Genomic DNA, 17,299 nt, shown 5'->3' on the forward strand with positions numbered 1-17,299 from the left:
AGTTGGCAGCACTGATTTCGATTACTGGACTGGAATGTAAACTGGACACTCATATCAATAACATTATAAACAATCGAATTTGGACGATATCAGATACAAATAGTTGTCTCAATTTTTTCAAACAGAATGACAGGGATAGAATGTGTTCCTATTTGCTTGGAAACGTATTAACTTAACTTTCTATTTATAAAAATTTAAAAATAAAATTAAACAGCTAAATATTTTACAACATTTATTTCACGACATAAATATTAAAGAATCTAAGGGTTATTTCTAATACAATAAATATATTGATTATTTTAGAATAATAAATGCGTAAGAATAAAAAAATGTAACACAAATAAAAAAATTAAAACTAAATAATACTGAATAAATTTGTCATGACTAGAATATTCTTTTAAATAAAATTGTATAAAATTACACACATTTTAAATTAGCATGTAATTTTCCAACAAAATAAAAAATATTAAATTAACAAATAAATTAAAATAAATTATAAAACTCTGATAAAACAATTGAAGATCATCAAATGATTATTTTAATATTTAATATCTTAAAATAAAAATAAATATTAATCATAACAATTTTGATTTTATAACAGGTACAGTAAGAGACAGGCTTTATTCCTATTTTTAATAAATACATTTTAGTAAATTATTAAAAACTTTCGTGAGACATTATACTAAACTGATATATAAAAACGGTTAAACACTCACGTATATTCGTCCGGTGGCGGCACCGACTAGTTTCGAGCCCATCGGGGCCCTTCATCAGGTTGAGTGGTACTGGTATTATTTCGCGGACGCGGCCCGTCGCTCACTGCGCGCCTGAGCTCTTAGGGCGCGTCTTGAGGGGGCGGGGGCGCGGGTTATGCCGGCGTCGTCGAAGATGTTGATACCAAAGCGTCGGTGGTGTTGTTCAAGTTTCCGGGGGCACAAAACTAGTCGGTGCCGCCACCGGACGAATATACGTGAGTTTTTAGCCGTGTTTATATATCAGTTTAAATACATTTTAGTACTTTAGAATAGGCCAAGCATAGATTTTCTACATTTCTATATACTTATTTAGTTAGTTATACTCTACTAAGAATACAACGAATAATAAAATAGTGGTTAATATTATAAATGACTTTATAGGAAATTACAGTTGATTAAACATTCAGGTTTTTAGCCATGTTAAAATTGTAAAGATAAACTCTAAAACGAAATCAATAACACCGAAGTAACATTAATCGTGGGTTTCTGAAACCAAAATAACCGTTTAAAAGATATTGTATTCTTTGTTTTGTCAAAAGTAATGACAGATTTGGTCTCAGAAACCAACGGTAAAATAGTACACTATTCAAGGAGTCAACAAGGGACTAAAATCTTTGCATAACAATTACTACTATTTGGTATGTTTGAAATAAGAACGTGCGAGTCAATGACCTCTCGTTTATGACGTCACAATTAGATGTGGTTTGTTGCACATTCATGTCTGAATAGTATTTTAATTTATATAAGTGTAATAAAACATCAAGTGAAAATGAAATTTCATATAGTGTGAGAAACTTATCTGGCCCGGTGAGGGTGGCGCTGTTGTCGTAACGGTAGGATTAGTCAAAAAAGTTTATAAAAGGATCAAACAAGGATATCTGAACTGTTTCTACCACGTTTAGTTCTGTTGGAAAAAATGTAAAGAAAAATGGCTTAAATAAACTAACTTGACAGCTACAGAACGAAAAGGACTTTGCGATACTTTTTTTTAAATTGAGATGAGGGCGCTAGTGAGCTATAATAATTTAGTTTGACTTATCGGGTATTACCGGGTCAGATATCCTTGTCGGTCTATACCACTTTAACATTGTGAGAGGGCGCTAATGAGCTATTGTAATTTAGTATCACTCTTGCCCACCGGTTGAGATAAGTTTGTCGGTGTATACGAATACTTAAATCTTCTTTCTAGTCAGGAACCAGGTCTGCATCGGTTCGGCTTTGCCCTTCATGGAAACATGTCCGCGATAAGTCAGCTCGAATTGATCGTCGTAATTATCTTCTCCCATCAGGCAGCTGTAACATACATTGCAATATTTGAAATATTAATGATTCTATAAATGCGAGCGCTTGGACAGTTGGAAGTGCGTTTGTTACAAGGTATCTCCGGAACGGCTCAACGGATCTTTCTGAAATTTGGCACAGATGTAGAACATAGTCTAGAGGAACACATAAGCTATTTGTTTGTAACTCGTCGGGGACAGTGTCGCAGGCGCCAACTAGTATATGCAATTTCGTGTTATAATTTTTCTTGTTATGTTCAGATATTGGCTGGATACTTATTGTTATATCCCTGTCCCTATCCCAAACACGAGGGATCTGATATACTACATGCTGATTCAAAACAACATGAAAAAATTACTAATGGTCTTTGACATAACTACGAGTACTGACCATGAATAGGTTATATTCAAAGGCTTCCCATCAACGTAACCATAGGTAAGTGGATTTGACTGCACTTACAAGTTTTCGGAATAAAAACGAGGGGCATATCAACTGATTTCCGTTCAAAACTATTCGAACCATGAGACGCGTAGTGTCAACTATTTCTTGTTCCTAATTTTTTTTTAAATTTATAAGAATGAGGTCTTACGTTGAAATGTCATTTGCCAAAATCAGGAAAATGTGTTTGTTAATTTAATTTTGTAAATATATGAGTGTTTTTGTTAGATAAAATGGATGCGTTCATGGATTATTATTTCGAAGAGGTGTTCTGTGATTTGGATCGTGACAGTTTAAATGAACGGTACAAAAGGCGGGAACTTGTTGAATATTTTAATTCTGTTATATCTGGATGTGCTAAAGGTTAATATTTATATATTCTGGATGAATCCAGGGACGTATTTTACGCAATATTATTACTAGCCACATAAGTATTCGGAAGGCATTAAATTGTATTATTTTATTAGTGCTATCACAAGGCAAAGGTCATTTCTAAATTCAGCCAAACCAAATATTTTCATATTCGTTTTTAATTTATTTTTCTTGATGTCTTTTAATATGTTTTAATTTTTTTTAGGACAAAACGAATCTGATAATGTGACATGCAGGAACTTTGTAACATCAGCATTACGTTATCATAATAATTGCAAATCGAAAAATGGCGATGTATGTTTCATGGGGAAATATCACAACTTACTGTACATTGCAATGAAATTATCATTTGATTGGAGTCTACAAGATAACGGTGTGGTCGCAGCCCTATTAGATGAACTGTACGCTTGCGAAGGAACTTTTGAGAGGATATTTTTAGGTAATTCTACCAACGTATACTATCAATTAATGAATTAGTTGTCGCTCACGACTCTGTTCACGCGAGGTTATTAAAACTTAATAGGTAGTCCTAGTTCCGTTCCAGACTATGTTCTACATCTGTGCCAAATTTAATTAAGATCCGTTGAGCCGTTCCGGAGATATCTTCTTACATTCATCTATTTAAACTTTCGCATTTATAATAGTAGTAAGATTAAGACGTTTTTCAGTTATTTTTAATCATAAAGACCAATATTACATTGTTTATAAGCGACGATTATATTAATGAAAATCTGTAAAAATTAAGAAATGAATTAAAAATAATCTTGCCAGGATAGGCAACACTAACGCTATTTCAATACTTTATCGAGTTTTGTCCCCCTATTATTAAATTGAGCCCCTCAACGAGTGTCTAGTACACTCGTTGAGGGGCTCAATTTAAAGCGAACTTGGAAAAATCAGGACATTATACTTAATTGTATCTATTGCTATATTTTTTTTCTAGGCGCTATTTTTGGTACTTCAGCACCTTATTTCTTGGCGGGATGGAAATCAGACTTCATGGATAGAGAAGAGAACGTATCAGCACTTGTATTCTTCCTCGATCACGCGACTAATGCGAATTTGGAGTTCAAAGATGGAAATAAAACATATCGATTTATAGACGTGCCTTTAGAAAGTTGTGGGAAAGCGTCACCAGTCAGGGTTGTCATACAAATGGGTGCCGCTGAAATATTGATGATATTACTTCGTTTTGGAGCAAGAATTACATCAGACCATGTTTCAACTAACCCTATTGAATCTATATTAGATCGATTAAAGGAATATAATAGGAAATATCCTTATGAATTGGTCACTTGTTTGAAATTAGCACTAAGGGCAGTCCCTAGGTTGCATTTAACAGTTGATAAGGCAGCATTTAAGCATCTAGAATTGCCTGATAATTATAATTATGATCGGAAAATTGCATTGGAAAAGTATAATGATATTTTAGAAGATCATTTATTGCCTAGTTCTAGATGTGGCTTGAGACCTGTGGAGCTGAAACATTTATGTAGATGTCTTATACGACAGATGTTGTGGACGAATTTTGAATTACCATTTGGTATTCATAAGTTACCTATACCGATGCCGTTGAAAAAATATTTAGATTTATTAGATGATTAGTTTATATATAAGGTCAATGATATTAAATATTTTACTACGAGGATTAATTTCAATCAGTTTCTCTTGCTACATATTATTCCAAAATCTACGTCAATGAAGTAACTAGAGGTTATAAATATTATAAACTATATTTTAGTATAAGATGGATATTATATAACTATTTTACTTAATCATTTTTGGATTACATAAATAAATGTTATTTTATAGAATGTTTCATTTAATCACAACGCCATATCTTATATTATAAAAGTGAAAGTTTAGATGGATGTTTGTTAGTACGTATCTCCAGGACGGTTGCATGGATCTCGCTGAAATTCAGCGTAGACATAGATCGTACTTTGGAAGAACACAAAAGCTACCGAATTAAGATTTTCTCTTTATTTCCGCGTGGACGGGGTCGTGGGCGACAGCTAGTACAATTTAGTTCAAAATCCATTTGAGTTGGGTTAATTTCTATATCTTTGAATTTCACAGATACGTGCAGATTGCATAAATGTGTTTTTCCTTTATCGTAAGAATGTCAGATTAATGTTCATTTGTAAATTGAAAAACACATTGATACATGGCGCTATTCAAACTCAGGACCTGCGGATTACAAGTCAAGTATTTAACCCTTCCGCCACCGAAGGTCATTATCCGATTGGTTGACGTTAAAATGTATATCAGTAACCTGTAAGTATCCTCGCTGACATTGATGGTGCCGGGCACGCCGGTGGTCTCGCAGCGGCTGGTCAGGTTGACGGTGTTGCCGAACAGACAGTAGCGCGGCATGCGGTGACCTATCACACCTGTCACCACCTCCCCGGAGTGGATGCCGATTGTTATACCCTGAATAAGTAATAATTCCTTATTATAAAAGTAGTAGGGAACGCAACAACAGCTTCGACAACACACAGAACGTCAAGTTTAAGTAATTCCGCGATATGGCCTGTGATTATATGTTACTAAGGTTTAATTTCAGTCTTCTTTTCCTTCCCACTCTTATGATGAAAAGATGGGCTGGGGATGGGTCGAAGTGGAAGAGTAAATATTCTCTTTCCGTTCGTCCCCTCCTTCGGTGATTAATGGTAGGCAACACTTCTGCATTAAGAGATATTCAGATAGCTGCTTGTTCGTTTGCCACCAAATATTATATATAATAGCTAGATAATTCTCTTCCATCTTTCCATGCGATTATACTACATCTTTGTTTTAACTAGAATAAAATAAATGTTAAAATAAATGTAAAAGCATACTCAAACTTACAACAGGCTCGTTGTCGACAGTGACGGTCTTGGAGAGGTCCATCATCTCCAGTGCCAGCAAGCAGATGTGCTTCGCGTGTGCCACCTGATACTCTGGCAGACCTGACACCGCCATGTACTTGTCTCCCACCGTCTCCACCTGATTACATTGTCGACTATTTATTGTGGCATTAGCTCGCAGCGGTTCAACGAAGAAACTTTAAATAATTATAATAATACTTACTCCGCTGGCGCATCAACCCAAAGTGGGTCTTGGCCTCCGACACAAGAGATCAATTATAATAATAACATGTTTAATTCAATTTGATAATAGTTATTGTTAGGAAGAAAAAAAGACACTGTGCCGGTGTACTGGCGCAACACTAGCCTCACTAAAATGTCGACGTTTATGTCTCCTCACTAAATATGACACTTGACTTTGTAACGAAAGCGCGTCATTCGCGCCAAATGATTCTAACTAATAATGTCTAAAACTATATTACTTTAACTTGAGTTGCTTAATGGAATTTGGAATTATTTATTTTTACAGTAACACGACTTGGGTTAATAAAAAGAAGAAGGCCCCTTTAAGTATTTTAAGAGTTGGTATATGATCGCTCAACTACAAACGACTTACATACTTCAGTCCCTGTACCATCGAAAAAAAGGGTCTGTCAAGTCTGTCTAGACGGACGGACAACAAAGTTATTCTATAAGGGATCCATTTTTACCTACGGAAACTTAAACACATCAAAACATCTAACCTTATAAACATTAGGGTTCTTCTTAGGGTCGGTGAGGACATCAAAGGCGGTGTAGAGATCATTAAGCATGCGGACGATCTTCATGGCGCCCTTGTGGTCGGTGTTGCGGGCGCAGTAGTTGGCAAAGCCGACGATGCCGCTGAAGAGCAGGGTGACGGGGTCGTAGCGGCGCGCGGGCACGGGCCGCCGGTGACGCAGCTCCGTCGCCACGCTGATCGGCAGCACCGAGTACAGCAGTCTGATACATTTAATACATATATAATAGATTGTTTGTGCGCGATAATCTCAAGAATTATTAGTTAGATTTCAATGATTCTTTTTTAATTTCATAGCCTAACGATTCCTAAAGGTTACGGAGTGTTTAATATCTTGCTAATATAAAAAGTGCTCGAGAAAGAACAATAAATATAGAGTATATCGATCAGATCAGTCAAAATTCAAGTCCTGAATAAAAATTAGTTTATGGTAAAATTCAGTTGTTTCTGGTCAGGTCTTTCAGTTCTTCCGTTAAAAGCATATTGCACCTGTCTGTCTTCTGTTTCTCGGAGTCGAGTTCGCGGAATGTCTGCTGCAGCTTGTCGGTGAGCACCTCGAGGCTCTGCGTCAGTTTGTAATCTGCCTCGAACTGCTCCGACATCAGCACGAGGTCGCGAGTCGCGTCGTGCAGCGGGATGTCGGAGATGCACAGCCCGCGTCTACGCAGTCAAAACAAGATTGAACACTAAGAGTCATTTGTGACTAATTTACGAATCTGAATGCGCTTTAATTTTGGATCTAGAATAGCTAGATATAAAATAAGATACTATCGATGTAATAGAAACATATATAGACGATCTTTCTATTCGTGGTTATAAAGGTAAGATCTTACCGAGTCAAATCATCTAGATTAGTTACGCTGGGATAACACTGGAATACAATCACATCGGTTTCTGGAATGTACAGCATTTGGCCCTGGAATAACACATACGTTTAGTATTCATTCCAGTAAGACTGGATGAATAGAAACAAAACAAGAAAAGCCTTTACAACGTAAAAATAAATTATTTTCGTTAAAAAAGACTAATTTTATCTGGATATTAAAATAACTGTCATAGTTACTATAGATTCATATTTTTTGTACCTTGAGACGAAGGGAAGCGATGTCTTCATGTGGGTCAGTGGCGTTCATTTCCTCTGGCTTGGTCTTCAACACGTACACAGTGTTAATGTGGGCGAGGACGTTCTGGAATGTCATCTCCAAATGCGGTCGCACCTTTAATTTAAATACAAATAATATAAACAAAACAAAGAATATTGTTAGTATGGATGCGGTAACAGATCGTAGTTTAATTGTTGACTTACCGTATCCAGGACTTCAGTGATCTTACATCCGGGTGTGGTGACGCGCGGCAAGAGACGGGAGACAGTGCGTCCCGCTTGCACGATGTTCAGCTCGCGGTCAAACATCAGGTGGAAGGGGAACACGCGGCAGAATGTCGCCGGACTCACTTTAGGCTCTAAAATATTTAACATAATATGAACATAATAGTTTGAAAGTTCAAACATTGAAAAACGCAATCGTATTTTTAATTGTGTCATCGTAGTTAATTTTACCTAAAGACAGTGTTTCGATTTCAGCAATCTCGGGCACGGACACACGTCCTGGCGTCGAGGTCTCCGTGATGAGGAACTGCACATGGTCGCACTCCTCTTTCGTTTTCAATATCTCCACTTTCACTTCGGTATTGTGCAGCTTGCTAGCTACCGTCTGCAGAAAAAAAAACAGAATTATGTTCTGGTTTCTCCTCTATGTTCTATTTTTTGTTAAATTAATTGTAAATGAATGATCTTACTTTGACAATCCCGATGACGATATGCTCAAGGCCGGGCCTGTCGGAGTAGTAGTGCAGCACGAGGGCGCCATCTTCCGGCCGCTCGGTGCAACGGAACGACGGAGATCGCATGCCCGGGTACAGCGTGCCCAGATGGTCATGCAGACCGTCCAAGTTCTAATAACATTAAAACAATCGATGGTGTAAATCGTCTAGATTCTGCCAACATTAATCCTTTCTGTCAAAGGGTAAAGAAAAAAAAAACATCCGTTTTGTATAATAGTTTTCAGATATCTGGGCGGCTCTTCGCGCGAGAACTTCGCTGACTGCTAAGGTGAAGTGGGGCGTAAAGGGGCGCGAGAGGACACTGCGCAACGCGCGCTTGACTTTAGCCCGCTAAAATATTTGAAAAGAATAATACGTACTTGTAAGAAATCACGCGGATTGGCTCCGAGGACTTGTAAAATTTTATCATATCCAGAATCCTGACAGAATTCGAAGAAAGTCCTACCGAAGGACTCCAAGATTGCGTCGGCAGGGGTCTCTGAAAATATATAATTACTTCAATGACTGGGTTTGGTTCAAGTAAATTTAAGCAATTCGTTGCTTTGTTAACTTACGTAATATTTCGACAGCAGCTGTTATAAGATTGTAAGTTATTTCATCCTCGTAAATCTGACGAACAAGGAAACTTCCTTCCATAGATACTGCAGCTTTCTTTCTGTGAGGATATTTAATTAAATATGAATGTAGCAATTTTATTCCAAGGTTAATTATATGACGCAGACGAAAACTCTACAATCCTTAGCACTACTTAAGCTTTTTATATTAATTTCAGGTGCAGAAAAGTTTCTATACAAAAAACCAAGTAATGAAGCATAATCATATATGATTTTAACAAGAAGTTACAAGGGTGACGGGTTCGTGCAAAAAACTTGATCGATGACTTAATTCTCAAACTGATCGCTTCTTAAGTATGGTAAATAAAAACCCATCCAACAAACCAAAAAATTGTAAGAATAGTTACTACAATTTAACAACAACATACTTAATTTTTTCCCATGTTTCCTCGCCGAATGACTTCAGAACGAGAAGTTCCAAAGCGTAGTTGACGAAACCGTACTGAAAAATGTAAAAAACAAAATTTAAAAATCGTGCACACTACCAAACATAAAACCAAGCTACTAGGTCTGCATAAAACTTACCATTTTGCAATTCCCCTTTCGCCTGAAAAAGAAGAAAATAAAAAGATAAAATGTATTTACTTGTTACAATAAGGAAGAAAACTTTGTGTCTCTGAGAATAAAATTAATTTTCTTGTGCAATATAGTCTCGCAATCAGTTGGAACAAAGGCAAAAGGGAAATTTGCACAACTCTTATTAATTTTCTCCGCCTCGACGGACCAAGTGTTTCGATTTCAGCACAAATAATGTAAGAGAAAATGGTCTTTGTTATTATCATGACAAATATTGTTTTGAATTGCTTATGGCTAAATTCTTTTCTTATTTTAGGGTTCCGTACCTCGAAAGGACAAAAACGGAACCCTTATAGGATCACTTTGTTGTCCGTCCGTCCGTCTGTCAAGACTCTTTTGAGTAACATTGAATATTAGTAATAACCTAACTTCCACGTTACTTATCCGCGGCTAACGGCTAAAATATGTTGAGGCTTTTTCGCGCTATTTAAGTGTAAAAAGAGAGGTTAATTATAGCATTTATAAAAATCCTTTTATGTCCGTGAACGATGCTTGAAATAATGAATAGTTTTTTATTAAATATAGATCTTGTATAGAGACATCTATGTGCACGGTTACAGAATTGAAAACAGATTCTTAACGCGCTGAATAGATGGCGCTGGTGACATAAGATACAGTTCTATCAATGTTAAAATTAAATTTTGTTTATACATTAACAAATTATTTAAAACGTTACAAAAGTGATGTGTTATTTTATTAATTTAAGTTTATTGTTGTAAACTTTCAGTTTATATTGGTGTTATTTGTGAAAATACATTAAAGAAATAAAGTAAACAGATTATAAATGTGTTTAAAATAACTTTTGCACTCTATATATTGTAAAGATAGAATATAAAATAAACATTTTCTTGATGTTATTCATTTCACATTAGGAGCTCCTTTTTAGGACCTAAATCAATTTAGTAGGAATAATTGCTTCAAATATTTCTTACCTGATTTAATCTCAATTTTCTTTAATAAAACACTTAATTTTACCTTTAGCACTCGAAGTTGCACTATATTAAAGCCTTTATAATAATTTTATTACTGAACACACATATATTTACCTTTTTTTTATAATCCTCGATGAACTAACCTTTCACACAACCACTCACGCCAATGCTTTGGCGAAAACTGACGTTTACGTCGTTCCTTTACTGAACAAAATAAAGACGAATTGACGCATTATTCACGTTTATTTCGTAAAAATAATATTTATTAGCTTAATTTATTATCAATAAAAGGTAAAGGAAGTATTAATTACTTTTAATTTGGTGTTTTTCTCTAAGAAATTCATAAAAATAATCCAAGGTAGTTTCAATTTAGAATCAACGCCATCTTAAATAACTATACTGCAATATGTTTAGTAAATTGACCGACAGAGGGCGTTCGAAGTAACATTAATGCAACTAAAATAGGTATTGAATCGCTGGTTATTAAATCAGGGATTCAATGTGGCTATTAATTGGATTTAGAAGTATCTTTGTTCTAAGTTGCGTCGGTGGCGGCGACAAATTTGAAGGCAAATTAGTTTTTAATTAAAGGACAACTTGTAATTAATACTCCAGAAGTAAGCTTTGTATATTACAATACTACAAGCTGTCGCCGGCGACTCCGTCCGCGCGGAATAAATAAAAAAAACTTAATTAGCCTATATGTTCTTCCAGACAATGTTCTACATCAATGCAAAATTTCAGCGGTATCCTTTTAGCCATTCTGGAGACACCTTCAAACAAACATCCATCCATCCATCATCCGTTTATAATGTTATATTAGTAAGATGCAAACGTTTATTTTTTAATTCCGTGCGGACGGAGCCGCGGGCGACAGCTAGTGTTTTAATAAATATAATACAATTGGGACAAAATAAGTGAAAAGCTGTAAAATTGTTACCTTGATAGGGATCATTAGGTACAAACATAATTGCAATTGTGTAAAGTGCTTTTAGGAATACATGAGTTAGAGATGGTCTTTAGGAGTATTGTGTCGTAGAAATCATAGTTTTATAGCTTCGCTGTTTGGGATTCTCTTACTAAGTACTTCATTGAGTTTTTGTTTTTGAAATGTTTTAGGAAAATGAAATTCAATTGGTGGATTTTCTTCGAAGTTAGAAGTTGCAAACTCATTCAAAATACCAACATATGTTCAAAAATTGATGGCGTTATTTGGCCTTGGCTGCATATGGGCCCCGATTTGCCGCCGACCCATACACCTAGATACCGCTGGCGAGTCACCGTAGAGCTGGACATGGAGCTACAATCGATGGACTAGTAAGAGAAGGCGCAAGACATGCTACTATGGCGATCCCTTGTGTCGGATACCATGACCCACTTCATGTCGCTACGCTAGTGGAGTAAGTGAAGCCTTTCCTTCAATAAACTGTAGTTTTGATTGATAATGAAGATTTAATGCAAGGTTTTTAATTTAAACTTTTAGCTACTGACCTACTACATTAACGACATTTTTGTAAAGCTAGTGTTAAGTCAATACACTGGCACATTTTCGGATTTTCTTCCTAACAGTACATGTTTTTTTGAAATAAAACCGCATGTGTTAATGCACTTGATACTTATAAAATATTTATGACGTTGATATCTTCAAGTATATCCAAAATGGAATTGTACTGTAAAGTGTTTTTGTCAAATTCCAAATAATATTGCCGTCGGTAAAATATATCACATTAACTTTGACCCCTCTTTACCTATAGACGATAAATTAGTTATAGGAGAATATAATGAAGTCATTCCTGAAGTCTGAACAAAGCGACGAACAAGTCGAAAATGTCAAAGAATTTAATAAATCTGTTGTCAAACGGCGAACTCGGCGCCTATAATTTACGAAAAGTGTGACCATTATATCCGCACGAATAAATCCAAAGGATCGTTCATTTGAATAACGTTTCTATCAATGGGAACAGTTTGTATAAAGTATGGGTTTTTGCCTAGTAAGGACATTTTTCACAGAATCGTCTTTGGCAAATAATGATAATTTTGTTAGAGGCTCAAGATGATAAGTCTCAGTAGGAGGAAGAATTTCTTACATGTTATTTGAATTGAAAAACTGCCATATTGAATATTTGGTAAGTAATTACTACTGATCTGTATTATATTATAGATTAAGGTCCGATTCCACTTAGCAATTTGCCGTGCAACTCTAGTGATCGGTTTTGTGTGAAGTTTTTTGTACTTTAGCCACTGCTGCGGCCTTGGATGGTGTAAATAAACACATAGAAGAACTAAAAATTTGTGAGAAAGATCATCAAGACATCGCAATGAAGTCCGTACGGCCACTTTCCAGCTCCATCATCATCAGCACGTATCCACAAATTCAGCACAATAAGTAATCGGGAAATACTTTAAAAATTTATATCATGATTTGGTGACTAACATTGGGACATGTGAAACTAACTTAAATACAAAACTACGATATATTTGACGATGTCACATAATTAATACAATATGTATGGTCGGAACAATCCAATTACACAAATTAAGTTCACTCGTATTGTTGTAAGTAATGAGTTTTCCAACTACAATAAACATTTGTCGACGTTCAGTTTGTGTGTTCAACAACACTGACCGAGCGTTTAAATTATTTTAATGATTAATGAGATACTTAATGAGTTTAATATCTTAAGTTGATTTACTTTAAACTGCATGTAATCCAATCGATATGTAAGCAATTTTTGCAAAATTATGGCATAGGGGATGTTATTTTAGAACTTTAGGAAACGTGTTAATTATTTATTCGTAGTCTGTCTATAGGTTAAACTGATATAAAAACGGCTAAACACTCACGCATATTCGTCCGCTGGGGTGGGTGGGTCACTGGGTGAGCGACGGGCCGCTTCCGCGAAATACATAATACCAGTCCCACTCACCCATATGAAGGGCCCCGATGGGCTCGAAACAAGTCGGTGCCGCCACTGGACGAATATACCTGAGTGTTTAGCCGTTTCTATATCAGTTTATTATAATGTCTCACGAAAGTTTGTATAACTGTCTATAGGTTATTTGCAATGATTTCAACATCCATCTACCGTACGCGCAATAATTTAGGGGCCACTAAAGGTGGTCCTTAGTGTAAATCTAGTATCAGAGCAACTCTATTAAGCGCTTATTTAAGTTACCATTAAATTAAGCAGTTGCTTATTGCAGATTTACCTATTAGGAATATTTGCGGCACTTCCTTCGTGACAACAAAATGTGTATGAAGTTAGTTGTAGGCTGCACAAATGAAACAAATATTGTCCATGACGTCACGAAAACATTCCCAAAAGTATTCCTACTAGGCCCTCTGTTGCACCAGTACCTGTGAACAAAGTAAACAAATTGTTTCAAATAGCTTGAATCCTGAACAAATTAATTAAGAGTATATAGTTCCCGTTTTGCAGTTACAATAAATATGTTAACGAACGTTAACATAGCTAACGATCGCAATTATCATTTAATTTTATGACAATGAGCCGCACCGTTTGTTTTTACTATGGAAATAACGAAACGACTAAAATGTCGTATATTACGCGGTACGAAGTACAGAATTGTGTAGAAAGGTTATAAGATCCTGCTATGAATATCAATAGGTAACAAAAAGTTTAGACGGAGATCATCTAAGGAGGTCGCAATGCTTTTTATTTCACGCAAAACGTTTATTATCTTAAAAATTATTTATAATCATTTATTTTATTTACAGTTATTAACTAAATTATCTTAAAAAATTCAAGAAATAGAAGCCACGTTAATTAATTTTTAGTTTTTGTAAACCGCAAAGTAAGCATTTACGAGTAGTATCTTTTTAAAGTTACATTTATCTTAACGAAAAAGACGTTATATTCCACAGATTAACTTTTGCAGAGATTTAATAAATTCTAAAAACAAAAAAGGATCGCCCAAACAAAATAATTCCAAACAAGAAAACGCATCTTGCTAATCGAAACCCATTTGAGTATTCCATACTTTAACAACTGTGGCTAGGAAGTCAGCAAAAAGAAACAAATGAAAGAATTTATTTTAGTTTACTTCGCTTCCGAACCATTCGTATGAATATTTATGTGACACCGTCTATCCCATTTGTCCGGTTTTGAAAGATTTCCTTTAGGTAAGGTAAGTTTTCTGGAATTTAATTTATCACCATCTTATTGACTGTCCCGCCTACTCGGAATTTAATTAGGGATTTCATTTGCATTTAAAATATGCCCCAGATAAGAATAAAATACTTTTTAATGATCTATTAAAAGGCAACGTAGATTTTAATGAAATTCAACGAGAAACAGTTTCGGAGAAACATTACTAATACTAGTGGTCGGCCATTGGTCGAAATTCAACTATAATTAGAGAAGAAAGAGAAGAAGTTAAATGCTATCGTCATCATCAGCTCACTATATGTCCCCACCGAGACGTTGGATATATGTACATATGTAAATCGGGAATCGATAAACACATTGGTACCTGCAGATTCGAAGTCAAGTGTTTTACTCCTGAGTCACCGACGCTCTACTAAGCCACCGCCGCTCTTACATCTTACTAATATTATAAAGTGCGTCTATAATCTTATATATCTAATATATCTTACTTCTTACTAATATTATAAATGCGAATTTTTAGATGAATGGATAGATGAATGGATGGATGTTTTTTTCAAGGTATCTCCGGAACGCCTGAATGGATTTCGCTGAAATTTAGCATAGATGTGGAACATAGTCTGGAAGAACTCATAGGTTAATTAGGTTTTTTTTACTCCGCGCGGACGGAGTCGTGGGCGACAGCTAGTGTTTGCATATGACTTCGTAATACCACTTTCTATATTTTATATTTATATGACTTGCGTTTTTTACCATCTGTTTGGAATACAATAAAATATGGGCGTAAACGTTGATGTCGACCGTAAAGGTCGGGTCTCTGGTAATAAAATTGAGGAACAGTTTTCTTTTCAGACAGTTTAGTGAACGTAGCAGAATTTCTTACTTTCCAACTTGGTCAATAAATTACCATCAAGTCCTATTAGGAAAAGCTACTGTTACAGTTTTCAAAATTATGTAGGTCAAAAATATCAAACTGTACTATGGTAATATATGAAATTCTATAAACTTTAGTACTTCTCTACATCTGAATATTTCATCATCAACCTGCCCTTATCCCTATCGAGGGTCGGCACAGTATGTACTACTCTTCCATACATCTCTATCAGCCGTCATATCCGAGTCTGCCCCATCTTACGCATATCCTCTTTCACACAGTCATTCCATACTTTTTTGGTCTTTCCCTACCCTTGTAGCCATCCACATTCAATCTCATTACTTTTTTGCTTATATCATCATCATCCCTCCTCATAACATGTCCAAACCACGCTAATCTTTTACTCCTCAATTTCTCGATCACTGGCGCTTTCGCTACATCTGAATATTTCTGTTTTATATATTTTTTATTTAAAAACCTTCGTTTTTAACAGATCGGTATATTTATCCAGAGTATAAGTTTTTGTGTATTTAAGAATGAACTACAAAACTATAAAAATGTTAAACGCGTTTTTGTATTTATATATGGTAAAGCACTTAGTGTTTTCAATTGTCTATATCATAGTTATATAAGTTTTTCTATGTGTAAACTTTACGGATGTGACATAACTTTTGCATCCAGTTGGCTCCGCACCAACATACAAAGTTATATCTGCATCCGTTCAATGGTTTCACTTTACTGCGGCCTGTTAGTACATGTATTTATCTATATATATATATATATATATATCTTATGTATAAGATAATGTTTATAAAAGTGTAAAATACAGTGAAGTTTCTTAAGATAAATTTATTCTTAAGGAACTATTAAACTACTTATTACGATACTTTACACGGTACAGTCAGCTGCATTAATATACATTCACAATACTTTAGAAACTTATAAAGGTCTTTGGTTTAATTTTAATTAAAGGAATTCGCCAATGACGTGTAATTATATTCGGAAGCATGAAGCGGATGCGTTTATACATATTTTTCTAACCAAAGGCGTATACTAGCTTTTTAAGCTGTGTTTGTATGCATATTTATGCAGCTGACTGTACATTTACTTTATACATCGAATGTCTTTATGAACACGAGTGTCTCTGATTGAAAAATTTATTGCGACACATCGCGACAACCGCTTTATAAAAACATGTACAAGTGTTTACAATATAGAATAATGTCGAAACATTTATGTCGGAATTTATGTCGTAGTCGAATCCCATTTAACAGAAATATTTTTAGAGATAAAAAGACAAAATAGTGTATATTTATGTTATACTTAAATTGTCTTTTTAAAAATTTAAAACATGATTATGATTTATTAATCAATGAGATTAAACAATATATAAATATATTTTTAATACAATAGATAAGCAACTTCTTATTGAAATAAAACATATGGATAGAATGTTTTCTCAAAAGTCCGTAAGCATAAGTGTTTTCCTCTGTCCCAAAATGAATGCTAAGAAAAACTGCTACGACGCGCAATTCAGAACGACCCGCATTTCCCCACTTCCTGTTTAATATCAACAGAAGTCAGACCGCATTAAATAAGGGACCACATTACACTTTGCTGCTGAATCTATGCTGCTATTTATTTTGCTTGCTATTAGCAAAAGTGTTTGCCTTCTCACAAATGTTTATTTCAGATTTTTAGAATGGATAGAATGTTATAAAACTTTTTTGAGATAAATACCAGATTACATGTTAAATATTGTCGCTATTATTCGAAGTACTTCTTTTTGAATACATAACATAAATATACTACTGTCAAGTCTAACCTAACCTACCTATCTCGGTCATAGAATTAGTTTAGC

At 35.0% G+C, this 17,299-nt stretch overlaps 2 protein-coding genes across 2 annotated transcripts; one reads left to right on the plus strand and one right to left on the minus strand.

Annotated features, from left to right (window-relative positions):
• Nucleotides 1–762: 762 nt before the first annotated feature.
• Nucleotides 763–10,606, minus strand: Gycbeta100B (guanylate cyclase soluble subunit beta-1-like). Its single transcript, XM_013316318.1, has 15 exons — nt 10,552–10,606; nt 9,455–9,476; nt 9,298–9,371; nt 8,870–8,970; nt 8,675–8,793; nt 8,271–8,426; nt 8,032–8,185; nt 7,780–7,934; nt 7,559–7,690; nt 7,307–7,389; nt 6,963–7,133; nt 6,439–6,676; nt 5,697–5,834; nt 5,122–5,279; nt 763–2,048 (listed from the first exon to the last, which is right to left on the minus strand). The coding sequence occupies exons 2-15, from the start codon at nt 9,455–9,457 to the stop codon at nt 1,928–1,930; spliced, it is 1,803 nt and encodes a 600-aa protein (XP_013171772.1). The 5' UTR covers nt 9,458–9,476; nt 10,552–10,606; the 3' UTR covers nt 763–1,927.
• stops (SOCS domain-containing protein stops) lies at nt 2,450–4,586 on the plus strand. The gene is made up of 3 exons (XM_013316319.1): nt 2,450–2,837; nt 3,052–3,285; nt 3,790–4,586. The coding sequence occupies exons 1-3, from the start codon at nt 2,708–2,710 to the stop codon at nt 4,449–4,451; spliced, it is 1,026 nt and encodes a 341-aa protein (XP_013171773.1). The 5' UTR covers nt 2,450–2,707; the 3' UTR covers nt 4,452–4,586.
• Nucleotides 10,607–17,299: the final 6,693 nt, after the last annotated feature.

The sequence above is a fragment of the Papilio xuthus genome, unplaced genomic scaffold, assembly GCF_000836235.2.
Source record: "Papilio xuthus unplaced genomic scaffold, Pxut_1.1 DF826949.1, whole genome shotgun sequence".
Lineage (NCBI taxonomy): Eukaryota > Metazoa > Arthropoda > Insecta > Lepidoptera > Papilionidae > Papilio > Papilio xuthus.